The sequence below is a fragment of the Lytechinus pictus genome, chromosome 7 (genome assembly GCF_037042905.1).
Source record: "Lytechinus pictus isolate F3 Inbred chromosome 7, Lp3.0, whole genome shotgun sequence".
Taxonomy (NCBI): Eukaryota; Metazoa; Echinodermata; class Echinoidea; order Temnopleuroida; family Toxopneustidae; genus Lytechinus; species Lytechinus pictus.
The window spans coordinates 14894767-14911902 of NC_087251.1; the positions used below are offsets into that span (position 1 = coordinate 14894767).

General features: G+C 34.1%; 1 protein-coding gene across 1 annotated transcript in view; it reads right to left on the minus strand.

The window, feature by feature from the left end:
* The window catches only part of LOC135154718 (transmembrane protein 62-like), a 29969-nt gene that overhangs the window by 10333 nt on the left and 2500 nt on the right, over positions 1-17136 (minus strand). Inside the window, exons 2-10 of the mRNA XM_064102025.1 lie at positions 16827-17016; positions 16468-16579; positions 7592-7729; positions 7069-7114; positions 4530-4677; positions 2724-2857; positions 2186-2308; positions 1033-1188; positions 101-260 (exon numbers count right to left, since the gene is read on the minus strand). Coding sequence (XP_063958095.1) covers positions 101-260; positions 1033-1188; positions 2186-2308; positions 2724-2857; positions 4530-4677; positions 7069-7114; positions 7592-7729; positions 16468-16579; positions 16827-17012 — 1203 coding nt within the window. The 5' untranslated portion in view covers positions 17013-17016. The remainder of the gene's footprint in view (positions 1-100; positions 261-1032; positions 1189-2185; positions 2309-2723; positions 2858-4529; positions 4678-7068; positions 7115-7591; positions 7730-16467; positions 16580-16826; positions 17017-17136) is intronic.

The following is a 17136-nucleotide window of genomic DNA, read 5'->3' on the forward strand; positions in this document are numbered from 1 at the left end:
CACATATTAACTGTGTTTATAATTTATGATCTGACGTCAATAAAGTAGTGAAATATCCAAACTGTTACATCTCCCACTACTACACATCTTCAATACTTGCCTCAGCTATGACTGATATTTCATGTAACCCCTTTGAGTACATTCCAGGTTTCCATGGTGCTACATATAGAGGGCCTTCTACATGTTTGGCAGCTCCAATGACATGGCCATCAATGCTGATTGTTACTACTTTAATGGGGTCTGGTGAGAAGACTAGCACCCTGTGAAGGTGAAGAACAGATTCTTGAATGCTTGGGAAGCCCCAAATTTATTCAGAATTATGAAAGAGTGCTAATAATGATAATATTAATGCAACATAATCATGTAGTGCTCATATCCATTCTGCAGAGTGCTCAATGATCTAAATGTCATCAATACCTTTGCCATCATTCCCGGCACACGAGCATTTCAAGGAATGAATATTGGTGATACTTGAAAACCAGGAAGGAAGAAACTTCTATAAAGAGGTTATTTCCTTTTCTCGAGTCACAATCTTATAATGCCCTGATAACCATCTATACCTACAAGTGAGTGATACCTACCCCCCCCCCCCTCAGTCCTTTACTCACAAGTATGACTATTAAAAATCTATTCATCTCCACCTATGTACTTGATTACCAATTAATTAACAACGTTGGCTTCCATTGAATTATTATCCTATAGTTCATTTAAACATGTATTACAGGAACCTGTGCACAAATACCACCTGCTCATAAAGGTCACCTTCTGTGTCTTCCTTTAGTGTTCTTTAAATACAGTTTCAATGTATACATGTCATTCATATATCATATAATTTGTCCATTCACACAAATGGCATGATTTCCCACTACCCAGACTAAGCATGTGTATGAACATATATTAAGAAATTCACACGTGGTTCAGAACAACAAGATGCTCATATTCTGACAAAAGTAACTTTCAATTGAAAATAGGCAAACCAGAAAAGATATTAGACCCTATTGCTCCAAGCTGACTCAAAAGTTTAGGAATTACCTTATGTGGGTTGAATGGATCATTTTATGGACTGGTTCATGTTCTGGTGCCATGAATCGAGCTCTCTTAGGGTTGGTAATGACAATGGCTGGCCACTCGTTCAGCTTCACATCCACAAAAGACAGCATATCATGATCAAATGCCATTATCCGATACCTTCCGATGGAATTTAATAATTAATATTTAAGCTATAATACCTGAGGAAGCATATTAATTATATTAATGATGAATTGATGATGATGATGTGATTGATGATGATGATGATGTGGAGATGATGATGATGATGATGATGATGATACTGAAGATGATAATTATGATGACAATGAAAATATAGACAGCAATACCAACAGCAACAATAATAATGATGCGAACATATATTCCCTTACAGCACATATCAGCAAATAATAATTACATATATCTCTTTTCAGTTGAAAAGATAAGTAGGCCTACTCAGGTTCATTTCTGAAATTTACAAGGCACTAAATAATCTTTTAAATGATTGATGAAATAGACATCTCCTTGTCTTGAAGATATTCTGGTAAGTTGTGGCACATATCATTTGTGGCATAGAACTATGAATTTGTCACATGGCATCTAAAGCATCTGATTGACATTTTTAATAGCAGAAACTTTAAATAATGACTTCAATAGTCAAAAATTGATACATATTGATATCATATTTACCAATGTCAATGGCCCAAATTCACAGAGGTGCTTTTTAAAACCATCGGTTGAACCCATGGTTTAAGCAGATTTCCTGTATAAAATATGCTTATTTACCGCGTATAATAAAAAAATGTCAAATGCTGATGCACGCTTTTGTCACAGTGCGCCAAATTGACGCCTGTTGCCATGGTTATCCACGCTATTTTATTCATGAGTCCACTGTTTTGAATTAATGAGTCCACTCTTCAAACAATGGACTAATAAATAAAATAGCGTATTTAACCATGGCAACAGGCATCAATTTGGTGCACTATGACAAAAGCGTGCATCAGCATCGGACAATATGTAATATACGCAGTAAATAAGCGTAATTTATACAGGAAATCTGCATAAACCATGGGTTCAACTTATGGTTTTAAAAACCACCTTTGTGAATTTGGGTCAATGTGTTCCTATTAAAGAATGGCTATTAAAAGGGTCTACTTACATTCTATTTACCTTCCAATCTTCAACCTCTAGCTCCAGTGACCCTGTTTTATGTGTGGCCTCCATATGCCTGGCTAACCCACCAAGACTATGCAGATGACCACACAGATATGCTATACCCTTCCTATAATGATAATCAATCAATTCATAACAATTAGAATTTAGACATTATAGGTCATATATTTCAGGAGATTATTACAAGGCATTCCTGTTAGGTGATAAACTCCAGAATCATGCATGCAAACCTTTCCGCCATTCACAGCCACCACAAAAAATATATTCAAATTAACAATTAACACCATAAAACATTCCATGCACAAATATCTTTATTGGCAAAATTTCAATATATGGCTGTGAATGTATACAGCTGAGTGCCCCCCCCCCCATCCCAGGATAAAACCAAATCAAAATTCTAGTTGCCCTTTATCAACTATATTTTAATAGCTTTTAAACTGTGAACATTGCCTGTCTGAGAAAAAAAAAACTTTTACATGTTTTTGTGTACAAGCATCAGAATGAAGAGAAAATCAAGACTTTACCTCAAGTTTTGTGTAAGTCTCCTATGAGATGTGAGGATAGTGGATGTTGGGTAATGACCAAAGAAGATGGTGTGGTTGTTTGAACTCTGCTTTTCAACCTGTGATACATACGACTCCAATCGATCCATCTCACCCTGAATAGTGTAACACAATTAGAAAAAAAACCCATCTGATTAGGAAGGCCATTATGTTTCACAAAGAGTTTTATAGTCTCACTCTCATCCAAAGCCATGTATAAGCTCCAACATGCACAATTCAACACGTTATCCACTGATGAATAAGCAGTAGTGCACATCTCTTGAGCATGATCCGACCAATATGGTGATGCAGACTTATTTACAACATGCTTCTTGGAATCTACCCTAAATGTTATTTTTAGTCAGATTTAAATCTTTGTGAAATACCCCCCAAAATTTTCAGACAATTGTGCTATTTTAAGGTGAGCCATGAATAAAAACAAAATTGATATAATATATCACATTCATATGGCACATGTGCTTTCAGTACTCTTAACCCGTTGACTACTGAATTTTGTAATTGCCATGGGCTTTGTAGAGGGACCTCCCAGTTCAAGTAGGCAACGGTTTAAGCATTGTTTAGATAAAGTGCAACAGAGATGAACAAATAATGCTCGGACACATTTTTAGTTGTCTGACATGGCAAAATAACCACACCACTTGCATCAATAATTGCATTGTACACTCTCTCGAATAACCAAGATTTTCAGAAAAGATTTTCATGGCAGTCACACCCATGACATCATATTGGACTAAAATTTTGAGTAAACTCTTTTTCAGAATTTCACAGCTTCATAACTTCTGCAGCCAGAGAGAAAAAAAAGGTCTTCTTCCTGTGATTTTGTTTTAAAGTTTATTTTGGTCACCTCATATCTCATCTTACAAAGTTTTGTGGCATCATGTCTGATTAAGGCTTTAGACAGTATTTCTGCCCCCCAATATGTGGTAGGTATGTGCCACTGGAAAGTCAACATTAGGGGGCCCCAGAATGGCTCATCATGAAAGTGGGGGTCCCTGGAACTTCTTAAAATGTTGCAAAAAGGAGGGTCCCTTGAACTAAATTCTTATGTGTAACTAATACCATGAAAAAGTATGGGTCCCTGGACCTAGATTTCGAGTGAATGTTGATGAAAACCACCTTTTTGTTTTGACTTTGGACACTGCTTAATACCAAAGTGCTGATATCATCCGAACATGCGCCCAACCTCACAATGGCAAGGTTGAAGAGGGTTGAGCAATCAGCCAATCGGCGGCTAATGATTCCATCTACTGTGATGGTTGGGTATTCTTCTATGTGTGGAGCGTGATGGAAGGAAGACTCCAATGTCTCAGAACAGATTTTCTTTAGCACCTGGCTATGGAGGGGAAAATGGTATGCCCTGAAATGGAAAATTCAGTGTAAACATGGGGGTCCCCTCCACGTCACTTAACACTGTCCAAAATATACAGGTTATTCCCCCCCCCCCCCATCTCTCTCATTTTTAAATGGAGGATGATTACTTGGAAATGCAAGGTATACCTCCTTTGCTCCTATACAAGCAAGTGTGCCCGAGTTGATCCCTTTGGGCCACACATATCTGTTTGACTCAAATAACCTAAAGAAGTAAAGACCACATGTTATATGCATAATCTGTTCTGAAATTTACTTTGGTGATTATTCAACTTTAAAGGTCGAATAAGTGCAGACTCAATTGTAAACTTAATCAAACAATTTGAACATACATTGTTGAATTCTATTAGAATATAGTTTGTGATCATTAACACTGATTATTGCTCCAAAAGGGAATACCTCAGGAATAGCTCCAAAGAAGTTGAATGGTCTCTTTGGTCCTGGATCAAGTAGGGCATACAAAGAAATGAAGGAATAGGTCCCAAATGAGGTCTTGTGTTGGTACATAAACGTTGTATCTCCCTGTTCTCCAAGAACTGAATACTTCCTAAAAACACATAAGAAAAATGAGGGGTTTAATAGTAGAATCTTCCAAGAAAATGTATGTTAGATGCATAATTTACAAACAAAATGAAGATAATTTAATTATGGGTACAAAAATAATAATAATGACATGATTATCTTAATAATAATCTTAATGACGATGATAATTATCATCTTCAGCATCAAGATCAGGATATATTATCATCATTATTATCATTAATTAAAACTACACAGAAAAAAGAGATTTCAATGATTTTGTTATTTTGTGGCGTATCTATATTAACCTATTTCAGACACTTACATCCCCCATACAGAATGAAAGAATTGGGACTAAAAACTACGGAATTAAAGTTTTCCATTACAACTTGTTTCGAATAAATCTCATAATTATCACTGAATACAACATGAAAGATTGTCAGATCTAAACACCTCTTAAAGAAACCTACAGCCTGATATCAAGTTGGATTTAATCATAGCATAATAATGAGATAAACAATTTTTTTGTGAAAATCCATCAAAGAATAACAGACTTTATCCACTTTAGATTAGAAACAGCTCCTAAGATACATGATTCAATAAATTGTAATTTTCTAAGAAAAAAATGAAAATAAATTAACCTGTACTTTCACCATATTTCACTAGACATTTAATTTCACACAAACTTGTATATTTTGAATATTTCAATCATCATATTCATAAGCCATTAAAGAAATAGTACCTTATGAAATTTAATTACATGTCATATGGGGGGGGGTGCTGCTTGAGACATCGCAAAATTAAAACTATAAAAAAATCACATTCTGTTATTCTTTTATGGATCTCTTACCAAAACTTCAGTAATGATGTTTCTCTAAATTTAATGCCTTTATCACAACCACTTTTTTGCCAGGGTTAACCACCCCTTTAAAAAGGCATGACAACTGTTGACATTTTTACTCTATAATTATCTATTGTTCAAAGCCAGAAACCTTGTTATCATTCACCTTTGCTCTTTCACTCAAACAACAGGCTATGATGATCAAAAACAAAATTTAAAAATATCAATCAACATTACAGTAGGTTGTCATGAAATATATATCCACTTACATGTATGTACAAAAGGGAGGGGGCTGGAGTCCCCTGCCCATAGAAAAACATGAATATTTGCTAATGAAATTATTGTACTGTGTCTTTCAAAATCATACTTTTAATTGAAATATAAGCCCAATTTCACTTTGAAACATTCATATCCCGAATATAAGAAAGATTATGACCTCAAAATGTTTTTTATTTTGGCTTACTTGCTTTGTTTTTTGTCAAAAATTTTGGATAGTTCAGCTACAGATATGTGCATGAAAGCAGATTCAGGGTTTACCAAAATAAGGGGACACCAGCACTTTTGGAAGCACCTATTAGTAAATAAAATATCAATGAGAAACAAGTAAAAAAGAGAAAAACCTTAAACAGAGGGGGCAAATGCCCATTTACACCCCCCCCCCCCCCCCGAGATCCATGCCTGTAGGTACATGTACATGCATGTTAAATGTGTAATTGTCTTTATATTAACATATTTCCACATCACCAAATAATCAATTTGAAAACAAATTCTCACTCAGGCTCCAAACATTCCTTCTACAATGACGTTCACTCCAATGAAATTCCCAGGTCATGCACACTTCCCTAGTCATATGACAATTCTTTCCTAATTTATTACATTATATCACTCTAATAACATTAACCTCTTTCACAGGCATTAATCATACACAGCAAGGACTCTTTTACAGTCACAAGATAGCTTTAGTAATTTTTCCTGCCTAATGGTAATTGATACACCAGTAATTTGGTTTTGGTTAGCATAAGAAATGAAGGCCTGAGTGTATCACTACTGATCTGACAAGCTGTTTAAATAGGAATGATAAGTGTTAATCAAAAATCATGCAGGCATGAAATTCAATTCAGGATTATTCCGATGCATCAGAATATGAATTTTAGATGATCGAATCCCAGTACAGGATACATTTATAATTCTCAGCCCTTGGTGGAACTGATACACAGGAGCTTTGCACAGATGAATTTCATTTATCTTAAATAAAAGTCTGCAGGATTGTAATATAGACAAATAAATAACATTATAACAAAAATTCTAGAACATCACTTTCAGCAAGAATGATACTCAAGCACTACCTTTCCAGTGTCCTAGCTCCCGTTTAAAAGACAATGGGAATGTGGAGTAGCCACTGTGATAGGTGTTGATGGAATTCTGCTCTAAGACACAGTAGGCCTACATACTGTGGTTGATATACAGAATAATACACTTTACAGACTAAAAATTATACCCCTTAAAGACTCAAAATAAATATTCAATAAAGATTTGAGAATCATCTTTCCATATCAAAACACATCAATTAGAACTCACCTATAATAATTTGTATCATGTCTAGTGTGTGGAATGTCAAATGCATCTGAAAAGAGAAATATAATCATTCATTTACACCCAAACGTATTAGGTTTATAATATAAACTATATTGTATCAGTATATATGTATCATATCAATTCAGTATAGATCTATTGACTGCCTTGATTAAATTCCACAGCTTACTCTCCAAGATGATTGTTACTAACAATAATTCTTTTTAAAAAATCCCGATCACTTGTGAAAGCTCCTTCCTCAAATCAAAATTGGGAACTGAACAAACTATTTATCATACAAAAACATAGTGAATTATAAAGTGCATGTTTTCCATGTTTGCACTTTAACCAAAACCAAAAAAAAAATATATATATGTACTATCAGATCTCTGTAACCAATAAGCTTCAATTAAGTTTTTCCTTTTCAGTGAAGTCATGCTGGTTGGAAATCTTTATGTGAAATTGTGCAAAATCATGAACCCAATCAACTTCAATCTACTTATTCCCAGATAAATATAATATGTGTTACCATGGTTTCCTCTCACATCAAGCCATACAGTTCTCTCAGGAATACGAGCATGCTTGATTGTGTTCTGATATGTCTGCCACTCGATCTCAAACTGCGTTGATCCAATGTTGTCGTACGTCTTGGCGTCAGTAAGATCCCCTGTAGGAAATGAATATTTAGCAAGGTCAAATGTCATCTGATCAATATTGAACCATTAAACTTTAAAGCCAATTTAACTATTGAGAAAGAAACCATACTTGCTCAAGGCTCCTATAATGTATCATATTAATGAATGTATTTGAATTCATGAATATGTATGAAATGTTCACTTCATAGTTAGTTATACACGAAACAGAATAAAGTGTTCAGTCAATGGTACCATTCATGAACGCATCTATAGTTTAAATGTCATCAACAAGAACTGCTATATTAAATCATAATAAAAGGATGCAACCAAAACTGTAATTTTACATATTTGAGGCAGTTTTCAAAAGCCTAAAATAAGAAAAAGAGCAACATTTACATGTACTACATTGTAAGCACATATTGCACACTCTACCTTCATATTCATTATTCAAGAAGGGAAGAAAGTCATGAAGACTTTGTTTTCTTATTGATCATTCATGTCTGTCTCTCTGTCTCGGAAACAGACTCTGAGCCCTAGTAAATTAAAAAAATATTTGATTACGTTCTTATATGAAAAAAATTGCCCTCGTTCAGAAAATATCAGGGAACTATTAACAATTCCCTGGAAAATATCATTTTAGTTCCCAGGTACACTAACACGGGTATATCAAAATTGTAAAAAAAATCATTAAAATTCTGTTTGGGAACTTTGGAAATGTCCAATGACATTAACCTTCAGATCTACACAATGAATAGAACTATAGGCGGTGCTGCACCAGCCCGAGTTTGCTCAATCTCTAGATTTTAGACCGATCAGCCCTCTTCGTGATTAATCTCGAGATTCAAGAAACCCTGTCTCCACCATCGCAAGAAGAGCGATTCATGCTTGAGCGAGCCATCAATGCATTATGGTTGACGCTGTGAATAAATAATCCCGAGAGCGTCTACACCTGCGAATTAGCAGGAAAATTCATAAAATAGCGCGCTATTTTACAAATAATCCCAAGTTGACTTGGGATTGCAATCTCGAGATTAATCCAGCGAACTAGCGCGATAATTGCGTCTCCATTACAAATAATCTCGAGATTTGTTTAGATCGGGATTAATTTTTTGGATCAGAAATAGCGCGCTAATTTGAAAACTCGGGCTGGTGCAGACGGCCCTTATGTGAATACACTTTGTTCATTATAATATCGCTATAAACTGCCAATTAAATGCACATGTATGAGTGAATGGATAATTTGCTCGAATGCTGTTACAGTTCATCGTCAATGCAATTATGCTCGCATGATTCACATTTTCCATAATAATCCAAAATGCAATTTCAAGACTATGAGGAAAGCATAGATCTCTAATTTAATCAAAAACATCAGTGTGGACAATATTTTACAGTTTGTTTGTAATTCCTCAACTCCCTCATAATTTCATTTCATTTATTTCTTTTTTTTCTAGTCAGAAGGGGCACATGATGGGCCAGATCTGGTGACTGGTCATTTTTTTTCATCATTTCTTTTTCAGGTTCTTGTTGGCAAATGGCAAGAAACTACAATATGACATATTCATGTAGGGCCTAACTGTGACAGATATCTGAAGACTAAATCAAATAGATTCATCTCTTTACATATACATATCCCCCAGGTTTTTTAGTGCTTTCAAAGATGATTAAAGGTCAAGTCTACAAAAAAATATTCATTGGAATCGATAGAGAAAAATTAATCAAGCAAAACGCTGAAAATTTCATAACAATTGAATGCAAAATACGAAAGTGACATTTTAAAGGTTCCCTTATTTTTCACAAAACATATGCACAGCCCGGTGATATTCAACTTAGATAGTCTATGATGTCCCTCACTCACTATTTATTTTGTTTTTGTTTATTTTTTTGAATTATACAATATTTCAATTTTTACAGATTTGACAAGAAGGACCAACTTGAATGAACAAAAAAATGTTAATTTTAACAATGGTAATTCCACATGTTAGTTCAGGGAGGAATTACACCTTGCTTTGCATTCACATGACAATGAGAAAATTAAAAAAATATATATTTAATTCATATTAATACAAAAGAAATAGTGTGTGGGTGATGTCATCAGTCCCCTCATTTGCATACAGACCAGGATGTGAATTTTAGTGAAATTAAGCGAATGTTTTTAATGTCATAACATGTAACTTTATTATTTTTCATCCAATTTGAAATATTTAGTAAGTGCTTTTTCTTTTTGTTTCTCTTCTCTCTTTTTATAAATTCATATCTACTTTTTGTTGGGATGGACTTGTACTTCAATGATCTGCAATAGGCCTATGTTGCATCATGCATTATTGGGCTGCAGGGCATGAAAATATCATATACCCATTTGGAATATTAGTTCTACACACGTAATTACCTTGAATCATTACTTTATCATTTACAGCAAGGCAATTAATAAATCATTTCCACCCACCACCTGTAAACAATTTTTCCTCTTAGCTGGAAGTAAATAGTTCATTTCTTCATGAACAGGAAGTCACAAGAATGTATCACCCATTGTTATGGGTCAAAAGCCCATGTGACTTGACAAAAGTCTGTTGACCCCTAACTTGGCCTAGTGTCAACAAACTATACCCATTCAATAGGGCATTAGTTGTAATGTATGACCTATTGTAAACTTGTCAAGAATAGCATTTCTACATTGTCAATTTATCTGTCATGTGAGTAAGATAAAGAAGTGTTTTGTGTCAATGCTAATTGTTGGATGATGATTCATAGCACCCATGTGAAGGCTATTAGAATAGCTGTACATGTACATAAATTTATTACACAAAGTACTCCAATATCACATTGATATTAACAATGCCCACACAGAATAAAATTTGGCAATGCATACAAAGGTTAATTACACCCAAGTTAACATGCAGTACATTGTTAATGATATTGCATGATGAAGAGTGGATATCTTTAAATATGTTTTAAGAAATAAATAGGAACAAGGAAGAAACAGTATTGTGACATTACACTACAAGGTGACTGAAATTGAAACAATTTATCATATCAATGTTAATATAATTTATCTATAGATGAGGAAACAAGGGATACATGACACTGACAAGATTTCAAAATGCATATCTAGTCTGGAACTCTGCATTTGTATAGGCCTACTGAAAGGTACACATGTATGTTTCTATTAGCACACTTTTTTATTTCAATAAAAGTAAGTCAAAATGGAAGTTCTCTTTCATGGCAGTAACTACAAACATGGAAAGTGTGTATCTGCATTCTGAAAATACATGGACATGGTCTAAAAATATAGAGTCATAAAAATAATACAACCAGGGTAGCAAAAAAGAATGATTTTGTGTGTAATTCTATGATGTGTCAGCATGTACATGGTGTAACTGATACCCAATAAATGTATAATCTGAGCGTTTGGGTCATGTAATATTAAAAGTGTTTAACGGTGGTGGTGGTGGTCGTGGTGGTGGTGATGGTGATGATGATGATGGTGATAATGACAATAATGACAATGATAACACATAATTGGAGTTATATTTAAAGGTCAAGTCCACCCCACAAAAATGTTCATTTGAATAAATAGAGCAAAATCAAACTAGCATAACGCTGAAAATTATGGGCCTTTTAAAGTTTCTCTTATTTTTCACAAAACAGTGATATGCACAAGTCAGTGTCATGCAAATGATCAGTCGATGATGTCCATCACTCACTATTTATTTTGTTTTTTATTGTTTGATTTATACATTATTTCACTTTTTACAGATTTGACAATAAGAAGCAAGTTGACTGAACCATACAGTATTAAACAATGCTAATTCCACATGTTCAAGAGGAATTAATCATTGTTTCACTTGAAAATGAGGAGAAAATTAGAATATTTCATATTCCATATAATAAAATACAAAAGAAACAGTGAGTGGATGACGTCATCAGTTTCCTCATTTGCATACCGACCAGGATGTGCATATAACTGTTTTGTGAAATTAAGTGAAACTTTAAAATGTCATAACTTTCTTATTTTACATCCAATTTTGATGAAATTTTCAGTGTTATGATGGTTGGATTTTTCTCTATTTATTCAGGTGGACTATTTGTTGGGGTGGACTTATCCTTTAATCAACCTTCTGATTATTTCAAGCATAGATTACAAAACTGTATTGTTTTTATGCAGTTTCACTTTCCAGAGAGTACAGCTCAAATTTCACTTGTTGAGATGTAATCTGAAAGTCACATTCAGCTTGTTCAGGTCTATTTGTTTTCAACCACCATGTAGGCTGTCACCATGCATGTCAATGATTGCAAAATTAGCATTTCTGTGTTTAGTTGACCTAACTTTATGAGGGGGGGGGGGGGGCTCAATGCCTAACAAAATCTGATTGTTTTAAATACATTGATAAAAAATGATCACCAGTAAACTTGAATTACAAACCCCATTTTATTATAACAAAAAGAGAAGGGTCTACATAATACAGTGATATTGGGATATATTTCAAAGCCCCCCCCCCCCTCCTAATAACAGCTGAGTTAGTTTAAGTGTTATAACATCAATGGACTTAAGACCCATACATTAATTTCCTTAGAATCGGTAACAGATCAGGTTAGATCATGTAGAGTTGAAGCCATACAAACGAATATTAAAGGTCAAGTCCACCTCAGAAAAATATTGATTAGAATCAATAGAGAAAAATCAGACAAGCACAATGCTGAAAATTTCATCAAAATCGGATGTAAAATAACTAAAAATAAGAAAGTTATGACATTTCAAAGTTTCGCTGATTTTTCACAAAATAGTTATATGAACGAGTCAGTTACATCCAAATGAGAGAGTTGATGATGTCACTCACTCACTCACTCTTTCTTTTGTTTTTTATTGTTTGAATTATACAATATTTCAATTTTTACGAAATTGATAATTAGGACCTCCTTGCCTGAACCACAAAATGTTCAAATAATGGAATTCCACGTGTTCAGGGAGGAATGAAACTTCATTTCACATGACAATGACGAGAAAATAAAAATATTTCATATTTCATATAATTGAATACAAAAGAAATAGTGAGTGAGTGATGTCATCAGTTCCCTCATTTGCATACATGTACCAACCGTGCATACATGTATAACTGTTTTGTGAAATGAAGTGAAACTTTAAAATGTCATAACTTTTTTATTTGACATCCGATTTTGATGAAATTTTCAGTGTTATGCTTGTTGGATTTTTTTACTCTTTTTATTCAAATCAAGTTTTTGTTGGGGTGGACTTGTCCTTTAATAATGCTTCTAACATTACTATTATTGTTTTCTTTAATTCTATCAATCACACGGGGGTCATTTACGTTCTTGCATTGTCTCAGCAAATGTGTATAAAATATTGCAACAGTAACCTTTCAAGTCTTCATAACAACTACAGAGGCAGATCTACCGGGGTAGGGTGTTTAACCCCCCCCCCCCCTCCTTGGGCTGCCAAGTAAAAAAAAAAATGCATTAATGTGCATTCAAAATCGCCATCATTATGTCCAGACCCACACAATATATTCCTATATGCATGAACTGCCTTTTATGGTCTCCATTGCTAGTAGATGCCAGGAAAACATCACTTAAAGGGATACTCCGGGCTGAAGAGGTTTAAATAGAGTAAAATTCACACAGTAAAATACCAAAAATTTCATCAAAATCAGATAACAAATAACAAAGTTATTGAATTTTACAGATTTGCATTATTCCGGTGAAACATTTATAGGCATATCTTCATGAATATTCATCAGATGGGCTGATGATGTCATATCCCCACTCTCCTTTTTCTTATGTTATTACATGAAACCATAATTATTTCATTTTTTCATAAATGTGTAAATGATGTGTCTCCTTTATGATGAAGTAAGTTGCAGCAATAAATAATTAATATACCAGTACTTAATCAGTTGTCTCTCCTATTGTTTTAGTTCTTGGTAGAAAAACTTTGGATAAACCTCATTTTAATTTTATATAATAAAATACAAAAGAACAAGTGGGGATATGACATCATCAGCCCACCTAAGAACTGTTTCACTTTCACCGGAATAATGCAAATCTTTAAAATTCAATAACTTTGTTATTTGTTGTCCTTTTTTGGTCAAATTTTGAACATTTTTTTTTTGTGACTATTACTATATTTATTGAGATATGAATATCTTCAGCCTTGAGCATTCTTTTTAGGAGGTTCCAAATAGCCAAAAAAAAATAGGCTCACCGCTACACGGCTTGCGGGTGATGGTCCTTCTAGTTAACCCCCTTCCCTAAAAAAAAATAGATCAACCCCTGAACTATTTATGATTACGACACGAGTACCACAGCAATAAAATGTGAGATATCATTAAAAATGACATTTGAGGAAAAATCAATCATTGACTTTCAATTCACATAAGATTTTATTTTATTCCACAACTGTGCTACGATACTGGATGGAGGTAGCTTCATGGATACTGCTGCAGTTCTGCCATACTGTGAAAGTGTGATGAATATGATTGCCCCCAGGTCAGCTTTGGTGAGAATGATGAAAAGGGACTGAAAAGGTGGCATTTCAATGCACCCATGGGGTTCATAACATATTTTGACAAACTACTCCTTTCATTTTGCAATAATGAATGCATGTAGCACTACTTGTAAGCACTTATAATTGTAAAATCATTCAGATTCAGTCATCTTTTGAAAAACTAGTGAAATGCAGTCTTGCCTGCATTATGCAATTCAATATAGAGCAGCAGTTCTGGCTTTGTAAACAACTAAGATGAATATACATGTTTAAAAAGTAAACAATTCATATTATAAGTAATAGGTTCACTGACCCTAAATGGCTTTGACCTTGATCATGTGACCTGAAACTTATCAACATTTCAAAGACTTAACCTTGGTTTAGATTTCAATGTTGACACCATAACACGGTCAGACAGAGAAAAATGATGATGAAGCACACACACACAACAGCATGACAACTGTGCAGTCTTCCTTGTAGGAATATACCTGTCTGCTCTTTTTCTATTATTTCTAATCAATACATTTGTATTCTTTACAGAGCCTCCTAAATATACAATATTCACACCTCAAAATGTGTTCAAGCAAATAGTTTTGCACACAGCTTATGGAATGTGGGAAAGATTTACAAATGTGCAGTTCATACTAGTCTTCCCATGCTTTTAAAACAAACAATTATCAAAAGGAAGACACAACCAAATATTAAAGTGATAGAAGACATCTATTATGAAAGAATGAAATCAAATTAAATACAAATATTAATCAATGGATTTTCATTAAATAAGGAAAAAATAAAGATAAATAAACAAATAAAGACAGGGAAATTACATACAAAGACTGGTTCTATTTCCAAGGACTGATTCCTTAAGTAATTTTCTTCATTATTTGACAGTACTAGTATTGCAGTTTATATTCCTACACAAGGAGCAGATTTATAGAAGTGCAACACAAAGAGTGTCTCTTGTACCTGTACCTGTATATCACTTTATCAGGCAATGTTGAGGGTAGGCTGTAAGACATTTCAGGAGAATTACTGGTATATAAATCTCATACATCTCAGTCAACCTCTAAATTCTTCGTTGCCTGTAGTTTTTTGTTGGTTCATCTGAAGATCATTTGGTAGTTAATATATGTTTCAGGGAAGGAAATAATTTTTTTTTTCATTTTTAGTGGCTATTTTTCTTTTCCACATTGGGGCAATTGCAGAATTTTTAAGGCTATTTCTTTCATTTGAAGGGCTATTTTTTAAGGGGTAAAAAGTAATTGTGCAGTATAAAAAGCTAATATTATTCTTCTGCCACAGTTAGAATATTGGATTATTAAAAATAATCTTGAATATTGTTTGGAACAGATCTATTGCATATCTACATGTAGGAGTTCTGACTTCTAAAATAATTCAAGTCAATCTAGAGAAAATTGCTGCCACAGACAAGCACATGAGGTTCTCGGGGAGGGGAGCACTTGCCTACTTGTATTCCTTCGAACAGGGAACTGAGCCTTGAACCTTAAGCCTATCAGCAAATGTTATGAAATAGCTTACCGTATATACATGTACTCATGTTTTGGGATTTCTCACAAAACAAAATCCACATTTGAGATTGTCAAGAAATGGACCCCATTAGACCATTCACAATGTACAAAGTCAATAGGAATTGCTTGCATGAGCCACCAAATTGAGAGCTTCATACTTGGCATGAGCGGTGCATGCATGGAAGTCACTTGAGTATTCACAGATTATCAACTTTACTCTGGCCAAGATATTTTTTTCCTCAAACATCAAAGAAATACATTGAAAACATACATATTGCACACTTGGGATATATATGGGATACTATGTTAAGGGATTTTGTTGAGAATGTTAACTCAAGTTTAAGGATATTTTATTTTAGGAGAAAATGGTTCCCATGTTGCATTTTGTTTGAAATAGCAAACCATTCCTGTGTAATGTATGTATATATATATATGGAAGGTCTTTACCCAGGATGTAAAAAAGTCATGTGCATTGGAAAAAAAGAAGAGTTAAACAGAATGCCATGGATGGTTATTTTTACTCAGAATAATAAAACAAAACTCCAGTTGATAATCAAAATATGAATTTACATAGGCCAACATATATCCAAGAAAGAGAAACCCCGTACAAGTGCCAACATGATGATAATCTTGTTTTAATGTAATTTTTGTAGAAATATACTCACTGCAATATTTTTATCTGGTACAATATCATCAGTTGTCATTCAAAGTAATCAAAATTTAGGGGAAAAATTGACTTTACCTGTGACAACTACAACTTCTGGCCTGATGACATCAATGTTCTCCATGCAAAATGTTTTGAAGTCTACAGCTCTTTGTGGGTCTCTAAAGCGGGAAATGTGGATGTCTGAAATCTGTCCAAAAAGAGAGACAATATTGCTTTAAAATTGAGAAGCATCTAAACTCTAAAGGCAACAGGCCGTTACAAAGAAGAGCAATGACAATATGGTCTGTAGGTATTGCTGATCATTCACGGATCACACTGATTCTTTATTAAAGTTTATTTCACCTGAATGCTCTAACCCTCCTAGAAAATTATGGCCACATTCAAAGTTTATTTTCTACTTAAATACAGCATACACCATATAAAGTAATACTTACATGTATAAACCACCAGAGATTATCAGCTGTAGCACCTGGGTAGGGGGGTCTGTCACCCCGAGGGTGAGGTGGTCCATCGTATGGTACAGGATCTGTAAAGTATGATAGGATCATTCCACTGACCCAGGCAGCTATCATCACCAGCACGACCAGCGTGATGGTACATATACCTAGTAGCCTCGCCATTCTCCTTTTTTTAAAATCAAATTGAAATGGAAAAAATTGAAAAAAATTTAGGAATATTATATAGCTTTTGTTTGTATGAATATACACTGGACCCCAAATGGTAACTTGCAATTAGTGTCTACAA